At 29.5% G+C, this 17,553-nt stretch overlaps 3 protein-coding genes across 5 annotated transcripts; 1 reads left to right on the plus strand and 2 right to left on the minus strand.

Annotated features, from left to right (window-relative positions):
* Nucleotides 1-1,512: 1,512 nt before the first annotated feature.
* On the minus strand, nucleotides 1,513-3,443 carry LOC105125961 (annexin D8-like). Its single transcript, XM_011026644.1, has 6 exons — nucleotides 3,371-3,443; nucleotides 2,983-3,128; nucleotides 2,658-2,876; nucleotides 2,150-2,362; nucleotides 1,925-2,014; nucleotides 1,513-1,791 (listed from the first exon to the last, which is right to left on the minus strand). Exons 1-6 carry the CDS (start codon nucleotides 3,441-3,443, stop codon nucleotides 1,585-1,587), a joined length of 948 nt encoding a protein of 315 aa, XP_011024946.1. The 3' UTR covers nucleotides 1,513-1,584.
* Nucleotides 3,444-11,392: 7,949 nt separating this feature from the next.
* Nucleotides 11,393-14,127, plus strand: LOC105125964 (F-box protein SKIP23-like). 3 transcript variants are annotated; one of them, XM_011026648.1, is made up of 2 exons: nucleotides 11,393-12,766; nucleotides 13,901-14,127. In XM_011026648.1, exon 1 carries the CDS (start codon nucleotides 11,431-11,433, stop codon nucleotides 12,745-12,747), a length of 1,317 nt encoding a protein of 438 aa, XP_011024950.1. In that variant the 5' UTR covers nucleotides 11,393-11,430; the 3' UTR covers nucleotides 12,748-12,766; nucleotides 13,901-14,127. The 3 variants fall into 3 exon arrangements, with proteins under 3 accessions (XP_011024950.1, XP_011024952.1, XP_011024951.1); XM_011026650.1 differs by having other exon boundaries at nucleotides 11,393-12,764; nucleotides 13,924-14,127; XM_011026649.1 differs by having other exon boundaries at nucleotides 11,393-12,761; nucleotides 13,896-14,127.
* Nucleotides 14,128-15,172: 1,045 nt separating this feature from the next.
* On the minus strand, nucleotides 15,173-16,941 carry LOC105125963 (cytochrome P450 94A1-like). Its single transcript, XM_011026647.1, has one exon. It carries the CDS (start codon nucleotides 16,856-16,858, stop codon nucleotides 15,308-15,310), a length of 1,551 nt encoding a protein of 516 aa, XP_011024949.1. The 5' UTR covers nucleotides 16,859-16,941; the 3' UTR covers nucleotides 15,173-15,307.
* Nucleotides 16,942-17,553: the final 612 nt, after the last annotated feature.

The following is a 17,553-nucleotide window of genomic DNA, read 5'->3' on the forward strand; positions in this document are numbered from 1 at the left end:
TTATTATTATTATTATTATTATTATTATTATTATTATTATTGTCATTGTTGTTATTATTGTTATTACTATTATTATTGTTGTTGTTGTTATTATTATTGTTGTTGTACTATTGTCATTTATAATTTGTACAATTAACCTCCCTGTGGTTCGATCCCGGTCTTGCCGGGTTATTTGTTACTTCGACACTTCTGTACTTGGGAGAAGACATCAATCTTTTCTTTGTGTCAAGCACCATTATGTTAAAGTCAACCATGAATGTCACTACTTAGGATTATCCATGGATATACATCCCAAGTATGTTTTTAGGTATCGGTTCACCATTCTTTCTGATTGCTCATCAGATTTTGGATGATAAGTTGAGCTTATGAATAACTTAACTCCTAACAAACTGAATAATTTCTTTTATAACAAACTAGTAAATACCTTATTTCTGCCAGTTATAATGGTCATTGGTAATCCATAAAACTTGTAAAAATGATTTAGAAATATCTCAACTATAATCTTAGCAGTAAAAGAACAATGAAATGATTGTACTTAGTAAATTTATCTACCATTATCATTGTAGTATCTTTTCTTTAAAACTTTGGAAGTCCTTCTATAAAGTTTATTGTAATGTCTCTCCATATTTCACTAAGTATAGAGCCCTCTCAAGTTTTACGTGGTTGTACACATCACATTCCTTCATTAATTGCCTTATTATTTTCATCATTTTTTTCGAGGCTACAAGAGTCAAGGCTAAGCTACCCTCTCAAGTTTTACGTGGTTGTAAACATCACATTCCTTCACTAATTGCCTTATTATTTTCATCATTTTTTTAAATTTTTTAATTTTTTAGATTTAATTTATATTTTTTTATTATTATTGTTTTATTTGAAATAATTTATAAAATTAAATTTTTTAATTTCATTTTCTTTTTGACGTTCATATCTATCAAGTTTAATATTTATTTATTTTAATAACTTTAAAAAAAATGAAACATTGATAATATCAGTTCTTTTCTATATAAAAAAAACAACAACAACCAGTGGAATCAGGTTAGCTTTTAATTATTTATTAATCACTGAGTTGTGACTCACCGAGTAATTACTGCCGTCGTTGACAACTGACCTCGACAATGACCAAAACCTTCTCTATGCCTTGCCATTAGGGTGAGTTAGGGGGTTTTGATTCCCTTTGTCTGCTATATATGAAAATCATAACAGCCCAATTAATTAATGGAGTAGTCTTGGAGGATGAGCCGAGACAGAGCAAGGAACTTCGGTTAGACGATTAATTAGAATCTCTAATATTTGAAATTGATTTGATATTATTAATTAAGTTTGACTAACGAAAGGCACAGAACCAGACCAAAGTCATGGCAATAATAAGGGAAGACGCGACAAGGGAGACGGAGTCTCCGACAACCAAAACTAAAGAAACTATAATTGCTCGACAATTCTGAACCAAAGAGAACAAGAATAAAGCTCTCATTATTTGAAGCTTGACTGGATGAAGATGACCAAAAATCCAATGAAATGCAGCTTCTTGACCATACAGATGATGCCAACACAACTCATCATTTTATATGTGTGGTTTAGAGCTGATCAATTCTTCTCATTCCCTAATAAGGTCAGAAGGAATTCCTTGTATTCTCCATGCGTGTCTGCTGCTACTGCTTGATCGAGAGAGATGTTGTTTCTCTTCAGGTAGAGCTCCTTGATCTCCTTCAAATCTTTCTCTGCACGAGTGACGATCACACGACTAAGAGCATCTTCATCGGTGTCCTCTTTATGGACGGCCCTTCGCAAGACCTGTGCACAGATATCGGTGAATTAACCGTGTCGAATAGTGTATAAAGGCCAGTGCAGTTTTGCTGTGTATGACATCAAATGAATTGCGTGCGAGTATCATTTAAGATCTTCATGATCTTGTAGAATGCCATACCTTAACAAAGTACTTTCTTGAATCTCGAAGGCACCGGACTGCAGTTCGCAAGGCACCTAGATATTCATCAATGGGGTCTCCCAGCAGCCCCTAACAGCCAAAATAGCAAACGAATTGGATGATGTGCTGATTTCTTAATCAGCTGTTTCTTTCATTTTCTCCAATCAATTAAATCAAGTAATTGTAGAGAATATAAAGCATTTGATATTCTTTAATTAATTATACCTTGGCAATGGATTTTCCATGGATGTCTTGGTAACGATTGAAAGTTGCATTGAGCTGTGCCTTGCTCCTTGTAGTCAATACCCTAACCAATTCATCATGGTTAAAAGCCTTTCCATATACATCATCATGGAGAAGACCAGCTTCAGAAATCGCCAAATCTTCGTCAATTTCATGGCCATCATATCTATAGGCGCTTACGAGAGCAACCAAGACCTGGGTGGTGATCCATTAAGCAACAAATTAATGCCCATGAATAGTTCTATTCATAATTGCAATACTCTTTGGCTTCTCTATCGAGATTTTTTTTTTCTTAATTTTTCTTGCAACAATATTTATCGTCTAGTTCTGAAGTTATTAATTTTAGTGGTTTAGTTCAAATATAATCCCAGCCTTTGAAGTGTTACACTAGCTAGGGCATGCGAATAATTAAAAAGAAAAAAAATGCTCGTCTAGGGCATGCGAATAATTAAAAAGAAAAAAAATGCTTTATAGAAGTCTATATGTATACTTTCCGAATGTCACCCTTGGTGTGAAGGGCCACATCTTCTTCGAGAGAATGCCTGTAACGAAACCGGTAGGCACGCTTCACCGCCAAGAGATCTTCCGGTGATCCGACACATGCAATTTCAACAATTACTCTGTAATCAGGTTTTGATTTCTGCAAGGCCGCGTTGGCAAGGACAGCATCTCTGTCAGCTGGCTCCAAGGTCCAGTGGCTCATTGCTCTCTATTTTATTGTCCACCAAAGATTTTAATGATCGAGAATATTGTAATACATGTAATGATAGATAAAAATCCATGCAAGTAAATGAGGTGAACATTAAGAAATTAACCTCAAAGTCTCCGGAAATCTCAGATTTAAGTTGATGGATTAGATCCTCATGGTATATCTCTTCATAAGCTAGCCTGATAAGTTTCCTTTGAAACGAATTCCGATTCCCCAGCACTGATATTATGGCTTTCTCATCCGTTCCCAATCCTGAAAAATCGAAGATTTAATGCTATGATTTGCACGGGCTTTCAATCATTCACGCATGGATGTAAGATTAGCAACAGAAAGGAATATTAAAAGGCCTAATTAACCAGCATTGATCTTGATGATTAATAATTAAGTTGTGATAATTTCACTAAGTTGCTGGAGAAACGCCAACTCAATTCCATTTCTAACCATCTAAGCTCGTTTATATAAGAAGGAAGATTAGAAGGAGGGAGGAACCAAACCAAAACAAGCCTTCTTGATTGTTTCTGCATCCTCGACGGGAGAAAAGTCTTTGGGAGCAACAACTGTGGCCATTTTCTAAAAACTATGTATTGCTTGGTTTTCTTTCTCTCTCGATTTTACATATTTATAGAGGCCAAGCCTTGCTCTTCAAAGATGGTACAGTTTCACGAATTAACTGTCATGAAGAATAAACGGAATGAAAACTCATGCAAACATTCATTTTTCATAAATAGACTTACGTTACCTTGCACAGTGTTCCTTTTGCTTTGTCAGCTTCTTCTTCCTTCTTTCCTATGGGCAAATATCCATGTAAGTCCCTCATCTCTTCATTATCTCTCAACTAAGTCTCTAACTCTCTATTTTAACATGGCTTTCTGACTCAATTGCATATATTACGTAGCAAAATGATGTTTTCTGAGGAGAGTTTCGCATTTATCATTAAGAACCAGGTAGATTTTGTAAGCAGGATCCAATTAAAGTATGCATGATACTTTGGGGATCAAATTAATAAGATTGATGAGAATTAGTTCATAGTCGAGGACCTAATTTGAGCCGCCCTCCTCTTTTTCGGGTCTCCTTTGCTTGACCAAACATGACTGCGTCAACCACAGTCCAATTGATGAGTCCTTGCCCTGTTGTGCAAACCCTTGCCCAAATTTAGTTTTCTTTCTTTATCATTTATGTTTAATTTTTATAAAAAGATTTTATTTTTTTTCTTAATAAGTCCCGTATTTATTTTTACCAAATAAAAATTATTTATTATAGTTCAATTTAATTAGATTAGTTTATTGTATAGTATGAAATTGTTTCAATAATACGCTCTAGTTTTGTTTTGTTATTATCAATTTAGTTTCTATTATAATTTAGTTTTCTCTTTCTCTTAATTCCAACTGTAACAAAAGGCTAGCATTTAATTTTCTCTCTATTTTCAATTTTTATTTGAATATATAATTTATTACTTCTAAAAACCGTAAACTGAAAGTATACACATGACGTTATTTATATGCTTCAATTAAAGTTTTTTTTAATAGAAGATTTGATTGATAAAATCTCGTATCAACTCAACCCTTGCTTTTGTTGTTAGAATTTTTTTTTTGTAAAATCTTGATTTTTTTTATTTTTTAAATTATTTTAATATATTAATATAAAATATAAATTTTAAAAATAAAAAATTATTATTTTAATATATTTTTTAAAAACACACCTACCACAATTCTCATTAGATTTAGGGTATTTTAGAGGTACAGTAACAGTTACAATCCAAAATAACTTTAGTTAAAATTATATTAAAATAATATTTTTTTTGTTAAAAATTATTTTCAAAACTAATATATTAAAACAATCTAAATATATATATAAAAAAACAATTTAAACAACAATCAAAAAAGATACTTAGAATCCGTTTGTTTATATAGTTGTACAGCGTTTTAATTAAAATATAGTTTGCAACCATTTAGTAATGAAAAAAATGATTTATTGTGCATGAGTCCCATATAATTTTTGCGTCCGTTGTTAATGAAAAGCAAGGAAATCCTGTTTTTCACGCATTATGCTTACTAATTGTACTGTTAACTGAATAGAAAGAATTACACTATTCACTTAAAAAATAACTACTCACACATGGTGTTTTTTAGTGTATTAATTTTATTAATATTTTAAAAAAAATTAGTTTAAAGTGAATTAAATTCATTCGCATTATGATATGAATAATATTTTTTTTTCAAAAAAACTAGTATAGAGTGAATTAAATTCACTCGCATTGTAATATCAATTTTATACCTAATAATATTTTATCTAATTTTATTACATGCTAAAAAAATTATGAAAACTGTAGTTCTTATCGGATGAATTTTGTACGTAATGAAATTATAAATAGTTTAATGAAATAATAAAAAATATTTTATATAAATTATTATTTATTTTATGATGTAATAGGAGTAATTAATTCTATAATATTTAAATTTAAATCGATCAATATTAATATATATATTTTTAAATTATTTTATAACCTCAATTTTAAAAATATTGGTTAGCATTCTTAATCAAGCACATTAAACTACTTTTTCTTTTACCTTAATTCAAATCACAGTTTTAACTAAATATCTATTTTTGTTAAGAATTATTTTCAAAACTAATATATTAAAACAATCTAAATATATAAAAAATAATAAAAAAACAATTTAAACAACAATCGAAAGAGATACTTAGAATCCGTTTGTTTATGTGGTTGTGGCTTCGTTTTAATTAAAATATAGTTTGTAACCATTTGGTAATGAAAAAAATGATTTATTGTGCATGAGTCCCATATAATTTTTGTGTCCGTTGTTAATGAAAAGCAAGAAAATCCTGTTTTTCACGCATTATGCTTACTAAGTGTACTATTAACTGAATAGAGAGAATTATACTATTCATTTAAAAAATAATGAACATTGCAATTCACTTGCACTGCTCATAAATGGTGTTTTTTAGTGTATTAATTTTATTAATATTTAAAAAAAATTAGTTTAAAGTAAATTAAATTCATTCGCACTATGCTATGAATAATATTTTTTTTCCAAAAAAACTAGTATAGAGTGAATTAAATTCACTCGCATTGTAATATCAATTTTATACCTAATAATATTTTATCTAATTTTATTACATGCTAAAAAAATTATGAAAACTGTAGTTCTTATCGAATGAATTTTGTACGTAATGGAATTATAAATAGTTTAATGGAATAATAAAAAATATTTTATATAAATTATTATTTATTTTATGATGTAATAGGAGTAATTAATTCTATAATATTTAAATTTAAATCGATCAATATTAATATATATATTTTTAAATTATTTTATAACCTCAATTTTAAAAATATTGGTTAGCATTCTTAATCAAGCACATTAAACTACTTTTTCTTTTACCTTAATTCAAATCACAGTTTTAACTAAATATCTATTTTTCTAAATTAATTTTAACTAAAAATATTTTTTATAAAATATTTTTTTAAATTACAACCACGTAATTACCACAGCACCAAAAACACACTTGAAACAAAGGCATCTGGTGTTTTGTGCTTTATCTATTGACAACTGATATTTTGACATGTGGCACGGCTCTTCTTCACATGGTGGATTCTGACGACAAGGAGTGTGACTGCATTAACTACCTAATTGTCAAGAAGCAGGTTGTTAGAAATAATTTTTTTACATAATATAAAAAATATATAATTATAAAATTATAAGTAAATTTTTTATTTAATTATATATTAATAATTTAAAAAAAAATAATAAATAATAATATAACATAATTAAAATAAAAAAATAAAACATTTTAAAATATATAAAAAAATAAAAATAATAAAATAACTAGTCAACTGATATCTTAAAAACCTAAAATCAATCAACTAGTTATTTACATACAATTAAAAAAATTACTCATTATATATTTTTTATAAATTTATAAACTTAATTTGATTTTAATAATTTTATTGATTTTACGTGAATTAAGTCTAATTTTATTAATTTTTAAATTTTTAATTTAATTTTACATATTAAATATATTGAATCATCAACTTGTGATATTAAGAAGAGTGTCATTAGTTAACCATCTAGGTGGTGGCCAAGTGGTAAGGACTTGAGATCAAGAGGTTTGCTCCCTCTGTGGTCTCAGGTTCGAGTCCTTAGTTGCTCATATGATGGCCACTGGAGGCTTACATGGTCGTTAACTTCAGGGCCCGTGGGATTAGTCGTGGTGCGCGCAAGCTGGCCCGGACACCCATGTTAATCTAAAAAAATAGTGTCATTAGTTTCATTTCCTCTTGAATTTTGCTGGTTATAATGAACCCTGGTGTTTAACAAGTTTAAGTGCTTTGAATAATTCTCATTTCCTCTCAATTTTATTTTTCTGTGTTTCAGTTTGTAGATAACTCAGCATTTGATTTTGATTAGTTATTGATGTGTTTTTCTTTTCCCTTTCTTTTCCAGCTTTCATTTAACCTGTTAATGTATATAAGAAAAAAAAAAGAAATATCATCCAATAAAAAATATCAATTAATAGATACTTTATATTTTTGAAATACTATAATCTAATAAATCCTATTCATGTGCTTGCATGTTTATGGAGTCATTTGTAATAATATCAATTAATAGATACTTGATTTTGTTTTAGAAAACTTAAAATTAAAAACCCGGACAGTGCATGGGAGATATTAAAAGGAACCCTTTTATACTATGAACGTAACAAATAGAATTCATTAATAAATAAGTAGTTGTTAAAGGTGAAAAGGTAGAAAAATTAGTGAGATTACAGTCATGGTGCATGTTAGATATGTTGTTTGCACTTTATCACGGCCAACAATTTTTTTTTGTGTACAATAAGTGATAAGTTTAAAAAAAAAATCAAATCTAAAATCATTGGTTCAAGTGGTAAATTAAATAATACAAAAACAATAATGATAAAAAAATAAAAATAATTATACCTAAACCTATTCGGATTATCAAACAACTTAATATTAATCTAATTAAAATAAAACCACAAAAAAAAGTAAAAATTCAAAAAAAAACATCAACTAAAAAAAACTAAAAAAACTTAGACGAACCTCTTAAACATAGTTTAATTTAAAAAACCTATAATTTATTAAATCATTGGCTTGAATTTAATCCAAAAACTTAAATGTTAGCCAATTTAATTCTAAAAATTTTAATGAAAAAACTTGCAAAATAAAAGAAACAAAAAAAAATAAGGCTAAAATCTAATAGGGAAAAACCCAACAAAGATGAAATTTGAAAAAAAAATCCCCCTAAAAAATTACAATTAAAAAAATTAGGACCAAACTTAAAAGATTAGAAAATCATGAGGGGTGAAATTAAAAATTATTTGTAATATGATATATTATTTATAGATTAAAAATGGTAAGGGGTGAAATAAAAAAAAATTGAGGGCTAATCGAATAGAAAAATAAAATGTTCAAAAATAAAATTGAGAAAAAAAAAACTATAATTAACTCGTTAAACCCGTAGTTTAGATAATGAGTTTGAGATAACCTTATAAAAAATAAATTAAAATTTTCTTTATGAAACACAATCCCCTAATAAACCTAATGTAAAAGATGTAATTGAAATAAAAAATTATAAAAAAAATACTATTTAAATAAATAGTGTTTTTGTATAACTTTTTTTATACACCATTCTAGTTTATGTACGTCATTTAAGTGGATAATATAACAAGAGGAGAGATATAGTTAAACTTTCTCATCCTTGAGAATTTTTTATAAAAACAAAATAGTTTTAGTCTTATATTAGATTGGTTTGTGCTATGTTGTGAGTTGGATCGATTATTTTTTAAATATAAAAAAATTTCCAACTGTTACTAATTTTTTTATAGTAAAAAAATAAAGAGTGTGAGAATTGATTTAATTTAACTTGGTCATATTGATGGATCCAAAAATAACTTAAATAACTGGTAAGAACATGGTATGGCTTGAGATGAATATATATGATGAGAATTATTTTAATAAATATTGAAATGAAAACATATTGGATTGATTCATGTCAATTTATCAATCCACATACTAAGTCATGAGATAATAATAACTCTATATAAATCAATTCAAAACAAATTATAAAATATAATTTTAAATAAACTCATTGCTGACTAATGAAATTGGAAAAAAAAATTAATTAAAAAAAGACCTAAAAAAATGATACAATTTAATTCGGGTTGACCTGTCAAACTTGTAACTTGAGTCATGAAACTAAGATAACTAATAAAAATCAAATTAAAACAAATTATAAAGCTAAATTCTAAATTAATCTAGTCTAGAAAGATAAAATTAAAAAAAATAAATAAAAAATAAATAAAGAATAACTTAAGTGAACCGAGATTAACTTGCCAAATTAACAACTCAAGTTATGAGATGGAGATAATCTCATATAAAGCAACCCTAAATAAATTATAAAATCTAATTCCCAATTAACTTAATATTTAAAGATGATATTGAGAAAAAAAAGTCAAATAGAAAAGAAAAGAAAATACTTGAGTTAACCTAGTTAACCCATTAAACTTGTAGTTCAGGTTATGAGTTTGATATGACATCATAAAAAGTAAATTAAAAAAATTATGAAACCCAATTTTTAATAAATCTAATGTTGAATGATGAAACTAAAATTGAAAAAAAAAGTTAAGAAAAAAAGACTATTCTAGTTAATAGAGTAAAACCCTCTCCTCCTGTAATTTTTCATTGATTCTAAATCAATTCAATGTTGAAAGATAAATTTAAAAAACAAATTAATTAGAAAAAACTCAAGTAAATCAAGTTAATATGTCAAATTTGTAATCCGAATTGGAAATTTAAAATAACCTTATAAAAAGTAAAATATTTTTTATTAAACTTAATTTTTAATAAATCTAATGTTGAATAATAAAATTAAAATAAATAAAAAAACAAAGAATTGAAAAGAAAATAATATTACATTAAATATTGTTGTGAGAAAAGAGGTACAATAAAAAAGATGTCTAATTAGTGTTATATTAGACTGGCATGCACTATGCTGTGAGTTGGATCAATTGTTTTAATATAAAAAAATATTCAAGTGTTGCTAATTTCTTTGTAGTAAAAAAATAAACCGTGTGAGAATTGATTTAATATGACTTAGTCATATTAGCGGGTTCAAAAATAACTCAAATGATCGGTAAGAACATGGTATGACTCGAGACAAATATATACGATAAGAACTGTTTAATAAATATTGAAATGACAACATATTGGATTGATTCAAGTTAATTTATTAATCCACGTAATAAGTCATGAGATAATGATAACTCTATATAAATTAAATTAAAATAAATTATGAAATATAATTTCTAATAAAGTCAATGCTAACTGATGAAACTGGAAAAAAAATCAATTGAAAAAACTTAAAAAAATGACACAATGTAATTCAGGTTAATCTGCCAAACTTGTAATACGAGTCATAAAACTAAGATAACTAATAAAAAGCAAATGGAACAAATTATAAAGCTAAATTCTTAATCAATTCAGTATATAAAGATAAAATTAAAAAAATTAAAAAATAAATAAATAACAACTCCAATGAACTAAAATTAACTCGTCAAACTCATAACTTGAATTATGAAATGAGAATAATCTAATATAAAGTAAATCTAAATTAATTATAAAATCTAATTTACAATTAACTCAATATTAAATAATGATATTGAGAAAAAAAAATCAATTAGAAAAGAAAAGAAAAACTTAAGCCTACCTAGTTAACCATTCAAATCTATAGTCCGAGTTATGAGTTTAAGATAATATTATAAAAAATAAATTAAAAAAAATTATAAAATTTAATTGTTAATAAATTTAATATTAAATAATAAAATTAAAATAAAAAAACAGGAAAAAAAACTATTATAATGAATAGTGTTACATGAGGAGAGATAAATTATAACCCTTTCCTCTTATAATTTTTTATTAATTATAAATTAATTTAATATTAAAAGAGAAAATTATAAAAATTAATTCTAAAAACTCGAGTAAATTAAATTAATCTATTATATTTGTAAATTTAGATTAAAAATTTAAATAATCTTATAAAAAGTAAAATAATTATTTTACTAAATTTAATTTCTAATAAATGTAATATTGAATAATAAAATTTAAAAAATAAAAATTAAAAGAAAAAAATATTACATTAAATATTATTATGAGAAAAGAGGTATAATTTTTTTTTTTTATCAACAAAGAGGGTATAATAATTTTTTTTTTTTAAGTTTTAGATAATGTTTGGTAGTAGCAATAATTTTTTAAAATATTTTTATTTAAAAAATATTTTTTAAAAATATTTTTTTAATTTTTAAAATTTATGTTTTATATTAGTTTATTAAAATAATTTAAAAATTTTAAATAAAATATTTTTAAATAAAAAAATATTTAAAAAAAAAATATGATTTTACTGCTACAAATGCTACCTCCGTGTTATACGAGGAGGGTATATTAAAATCATCAGCTCTTTTTCTTGTTTTCTTTTTTTTATTACGAATGTAGCTGAATTTTTCAAATAGAAATAGCTTTTCAATGGCTGAAACTCACTTTCAAGAATCCAGTAATTGTCTCCCCACCCTTTTCACTACCTCTTGCTCTCTCTCTCTCTCTAAAAAAAAAACAAAAAAAAGCAACAGAGATATGGATTCAACCTCACTACCCCAATGGTCATCTCTTCCAAGTGATCTTTTGTTCAATATCGCCAGCATCCTCGGCACTCGCATTGATTTGCTTAGTCTCCGTGCTGTTTGCAACTCATGGCGTTCCTCTCTTCCTCTCCCTCCCAAAGCTCCTCTCGTCAAACTTCCTTTTCCCATTGACCCCAATAACCCTAACCTCAATCCTAACCGCCATGGCCACTTTGCACTTAGTGAGTCCTTCAGTTACTCTCTCGAACCCATCAACAGAGACCCAAAAAGGACTTGGCTTATCAAAATTCAAGAGTCAGAATCTGGGAATGTTATTCTCAAAGACCCACTTGCTCAACACCCGCTTGCTGGCTTAGATCGTTTGCCTAAAGTTTTGAACTTATTGGATTACAGAGTTAAGGAGATAAGCAAAGGATATTTTGTTGAGTTTGTTGAGCAAGGTAAAGCCCCTTATCCTTCCATCTTTGTTAATGAAATGAAGTCGTGTATTTCTATCAAGCAAGTTGCTGTTTCTACGAGTTTTGACAAAATTGGTGATCATGGTTTTGTTGTTATGGTGATATATAATGGTGGGAAGCTGGCTTTGTGGAGAATGGGAGACGATAAATGGAGTAATGTAAATGATATTCTAGAAGGATCTGTATATGATAGTGTTGCTTATAATAATGGGAAGTTTTTTGCTATTGATGTCAATGGATTAACAATTAGTATTGATCCAGCGAAAGCTTCGTTTGAGATCATGGAAGTTGCTCCAGCAATACCACGGTCTGGGTTTGGACACGGTGATAAGTTTAAGTACCTGGTTAAGTGGTTTTCGGATTTGTTTTTAGTTGAGAAGTACCATGAAGATCTTTTTTATTGGTCGGAGTCGGATGATGAAGATGATTATCATATCAAATTTAAAATTTACAAGATGAATGAAGAGGAGTGTGATTGGGTTGAGATGGATGGATTGAAAGATGCTGTATTGTTTCTTGGTGATGGTTGTTCGTTCTTTGTTTGGGCTAAAGATTTAGCTTGGTGGAAAGGGAATTGTATTTGTTTTCTTAATTACTTGTTTATGGGATCTGGTAGTGACGGCCCAGGGCCCATGGCTGGGATTTTTGATTTTGAGGATGGTATTTCTAGGAAGTTATCCAAGTTCTCAAGTTGTTCAAAGCTTTTTTGGCCACCACCATCTTGGCTCAAGCACTACCCCTGAATGTCTAGACACCTAAAGTACGAATTTCTCTAGAGCTTTTGGATATCAGTTCATGGTACAAATCATTTGTTGTCAAATCCATTTATGGTATCATTTTTATTCTTTGGAAGAATCAAGGGTATCTGTAAATATTTGCGCATGTTGTCTCTCCATCATATCACTTCTTGTTAGAAGTTGAATTCTGAATCTCCTTGTCATTCTCTTTTCATCTTTTCTTAGACGAATGTTGATTGTGTAATTGTCGGATTTTAATTTGCTGCAATCAACTAAGGGCATATTGACAAGTTCAAATAATATATTATATGATCTAAGCATAGAAGCACTATTGCGTACTCTTGTTCGTTTGTCGTGTATGATTTGCTCAATATCACTATGTTGTATTTATTGCCACTTTTTTTCCGTTTTTGTAAAATAGGCAGCACTTTTTCAAGATAGAATACATATCCAATCCCCCCACCTCCCTTACCACCTAAGCTAACTCTCGGAATATTTATTTCATTAACATTATATGAAATTGTTTGTGAATACAACGTTTATATATTTTTATGCAGACAAGTCCATTCTTGGGACATTTCTAGTTCGACATAATTTTAGGATCCATGTCACATGCTGGCGCTTGATTCTTTAATTCCCTCACTTGTTCTGTCTTCTTCTTATAGCTCCTTGTCTCTTCCCCAACTTGAAGAAATTTTTCCCTTTCCTGATGAAGATTTCTTGCAAGTGATAATGCGACTTGGTAATCATCATTTCAAGTTGTTGGAAAATCAACAAGCACACAGAGCATAACAAGCCGTCACTTCATTTGATTATTATTACTAGTGCTTAGACCACCTGGGCTAAAATAGACGATAAAATGTTTGAGATTTTTTGGCCAGATAGAGGTATTCAGCTGTTTTGAGATATTTCCAGCTTCATTGGCATTTCTATTGCCCTAATTTATATTATGGCTGCTTAGGGGGATTTCAGTGATCATCTGTTTTGAGCCGAGGAAGTTTTTGCTTACTCTTGAGTATTTTTATTTTCGTAGCATCCGCTATTTGAAAACATGCAACTTTTCTTAAACTTTCTGATTTGTGTTAGATGTTCCAAATATTTCAGACATTTGTTACATCTTATGTTCACTAGTGTGCTTTCATTCTATTTTTCCCATAGTTTTTTCTTTTATCCTGCTTGCAGACTAGCTGTTTGAAGAGATCTTCTTGCTTTTATACATCTATGGAGATGATCAAAGCCATAAAATTTTATCAAGGAAGTAGCAACTGCTTAGCTAATCTTAGTTACATAAATAATGCAAAGCAGTAGTCTCTTCCTTTACATCACCTACTGTGTGCTAGATGGTAGTTTTGTAATCTAATGTAATAACGACTGTTGATGGTTTTGATTTTGCATTATATTTCCCCTTCATTTACTCATGGAATGTTATTTTAGTTTTTAAACCATGCTGGTAGAAGCTGAGATTAGTGGACCTATGAAATTGTCAACAGGTGATTTCATGTCTTGTTCTGCCTTGCATCGGAAAAAAGATCTTCGCTCCTTGTTTGAATTGGGTATGCTAGGGGGAATTACCGTGGATTAACAGATGATTTTGAACTTTCAAGTATGTTTAGATTGTGCTTTTTAAGTATGTCTAGATTTGTGCTTTTAAGTAAAAGGTTATAATAATTTCTCTCTTTTGGATGAGGATGTAGAACTGTGCCTGTATTTTTCACCATCACCGGTGTCCACAGAGGGGGATTAATTTATACACCCTTGTTTAGAGAGCATGGTGAGTTTTGCAGTCACGAGTTTCAACATCAATGAGAGAGATGGCGTTTGAATTTTGCTTGTTTTTGTGTCTCATGCTTGTCTTTGCTGCAAGTGCTCTGCCGGTAACTCCATTTCATTCTCAGATATGCTCTTCAGTTTTTATTATAGTTATCATTTACAATAGGTGACTGAGAGGGAAATGAGAGGGAAATTATCATTTACAAAGTTAATCTAGTATTCTGAAACTCACATTTCAGGGAAATAAAAACATGGCAGGATGCTCTTTATTTGCATATTAATATATGGGTTAATGAGGGTGGGTTAGCTGGTATTGTAGTGTGCAATAGGCCAGATGGTTATAGAAATGCTCTTAATTTATGGTATTGCACATGGTCTTCTTCTTCACAGCAATTCTTGTCGCTGCTGCTTACTAGCTGCCATCTTGTTATATTTCTTCACAAATCACAGCCCGTTGCATAAGTGAAATAGCCTTAAATGACTGTAAGCAAGCAGATTAGTTCATGTTTACCACCATCAAAGATGCTTTTTGAAACTGTATTCTAGACCAAACGGTGTTTCATGTTTTGAAACCTTTTGATAAATATAATATAATATATTGATGTGAAAAATAATTTTCAAAAAATAAAATCCTATGTTCTGTTTACCAATGTCCAGTTCATGCAGAAACAAATAGTTGATTACACCTCCCAAGAAATCTTAGCATAGACAGAACAATTTATTAAGTGCAAATCAAAATCATGAGCTACAAATCAGGCAACCTGTTGCTCGTTAATCTCGTTTTTTGACTTGTGATTCATTGTTGAGCTGTCACTCTCCTCTTCAGTCTAACAGGCAAGCCCCCTCTCATCTTGAGAACCATGGTTAATTTGTAAGGTGGGTTCATCATTTTATTTGCAGTGGCGCCTCCATCAACAGGCATGATCTCAAACTCATGCATCACAGCTGCAGCTATTGCCTTCATTTGGATATAAGCCATTTGCTTCCCCAAACACATCCTGGGACCGCAATGAAACACAGGATATCTAAATTGATCAAACGGTTGATACACTCCATCACTATCTAACCACCTCTCAGGCTTAAACTCCCTGCAATCCTGACCCCACACTTTCTCCATCCTACCCATTGCATAAGCAGAATAATCAGCAAACCACCCTTTCCTAACATAGGTTCCATCTGGTAATATATCATCTTCCACCGTTGATCTTGAATTGATTGGTACAGGTGGAAACAACCTCATTGACTCTGATAGAGCAGCGTGCAAATAGTGAAAATTCTTCAACTCTTCGTAGCTAAAAATCCTTCCCCTTGAATCTCTCGCAGGCAGCGGGGAGGCCGATGATATTTCATTGTAAATCAAAGACCCACAATGAGGGTTGCCAGCAATTAACCAAAAAAACCATGTTAAAGCTGTTGAAGTTGAGTCCTTGCCAGCAAGCACAAAGCTTATGATTATGTCTCTCAAGAACTTCCTTTTATGTTCTTGATCTTGAAATTCCATGTCAGAACTCAACAACATAAATCTTGACAGCAAATCTTGATTCTTGCCGCCATCTTGTTCTTGCCTCGATTTTATTACTGCCAAAGCAAACTCATTAATCACTTTAACAGCTTCTTTAAGTCTCTTCTCTGATCCTATTTTCAAGGATCTTTGAAGCTTCCATAACGCAGGAAATGGAGCCATAAATCTTGAAAACCCAATTTCCACAGCATCATCAAAAGCCTCAACAAAAGTTAAATTTGACATAGATTCAGGGTCAACCCCAAAAGCAACTTTGCATATGTTAGTGAAAGTGAACTTTTGCAACACTTCTTGCATATCGATGATCAAGTTGTGATCACATGCTTTGAATAAGTCTGGCATGAGACTGTTGGACAGTTCAGATTTGACTATATCTGATACGAAGTGTTTGAGAGATTTAGTGTTGAATTCATGGCTAGCAATCTTACGTTGTACAGTCCAGAGGTGACCATCAACGTTAAAGATTCCATGGCCAAGGAGTTCTTGGAGATAGTCAAGATAACGATGACCTTTGATATAGTTGGAGAAGTTGGTGACAAGGAGGTGCTCTAAATTGACAGGGTTGGCAGTGCAGATGATATGGGAGAGGTTGAGAAAGTTGTTGACTTGGAGAGTCGATGATGGGGTTGTGGAGAGCATGTCAGCGACCCAGTCGTGGAAGCGGTGGCGGTTGCGGAGGAGGCCGGGGAGGATTCCTATTATAGGGTAAGTTTCTGGACATGGGGTTTTGCTTGGAGGATGAGAAGTGGAGCGGAAGAAGCTAATGAAGATGACGACTGAAATGGAAGTGAGAAACAAGGTAAGAAAGGAGAGTTCCAACATCATTTAGCTCAAATAATGTGGAGGCTTTTCTTCCCCCTCCTATCTAATCCATGGCTGATCTTTGACTTTATGCCCGGTTTACTAAAATGTGGAAACCAAGCCATCACAAGGATAATACTGTGTATGCACACACACTAAGATAATTCTCAGACCAAAATTTTTTTTCCTCTAAAAAAATAATATTAAGATGAAAGAAAGTTTATTGATTGAGTTATTAAACACAATTTAACTGGTAAAATTTAGAATATTTTGGTTATAATTTCTGTTAAAATCAAGTTTTAAATTAAATTATATAAAAATTATTTTGATACAATTCAGTTAATTTGACGAATTAAAAAACTTTCATATAACTTATAAAAATATAGTTTAACTTTAAAAATATTTTCAAGATAATATATTTATTAAAAAAATATTGGGACGATGACTTGTTGGATTAACATATGTCAAACTATATAACATGTTAAATATATAAATTGAGTCATTAACTTTATTGAATTTAATATCTTTTCTAAAATAATTATTTTTATTTAATTATATAATAAAAATATAAATACTTGAAAAAAAAATATCAACTCAATATTAGGATGTTTTTATGAAACCACAATAACTCTATTAAAAATAAATCATAAAATCTATTTCTTAATAATTAGTTTTTTAATTATTTTTTATTTAATAATATGATAAAAAATAAATGCTTA

This window comes from Populus euphratica, unplaced genomic scaffold (assembly GCF_000495115.2).
Source record: "Populus euphratica unplaced genomic scaffold, PopEup_1.0 scaffold44.1, whole genome shotgun sequence".
Classification (NCBI taxonomy): domain Eukaryota; kingdom Viridiplantae; phylum Streptophyta; class Magnoliopsida; order Malpighiales; family Salicaceae; genus Populus; species Populus euphratica.

Coding starts and splice junctions, on each gene's coding strand:
- LOC105125961 (XM_011026644.1), bottom strand. CDS start 3,443: ATGGCCACAGTTGTTGCTCCCAAAGACTTTTCTCCCGTCGAGGATGCA. Junction 2,877..2,982: donor AGATTTCCGGAGACTTTGAG/GTTAATTTCTTA, acceptor ACAATAAAATAG/AGAGCAATGAGCCACTGGAC. Junction 1,792..1,924: donor CAAGAAAGTACTTTGTTAAG/GTATGGCATTCT, acceptor ATCTGTGCACAG/GTCTTGCGAAGGGCCGTCCA.
- LOC105125964 (XM_011026648.1), top strand. CDS start 11,431: ATGGCTGAAACTCACTTTCAAGAATCCAGTAATTGTCTCCCCACCCTT.
- LOC105125963 (XM_011026647.1), bottom strand. CDS start 16,858: ATGATGTTGGAACTCTCCTTTCTTACCTTGTTTCTCACTTCCATTTCA.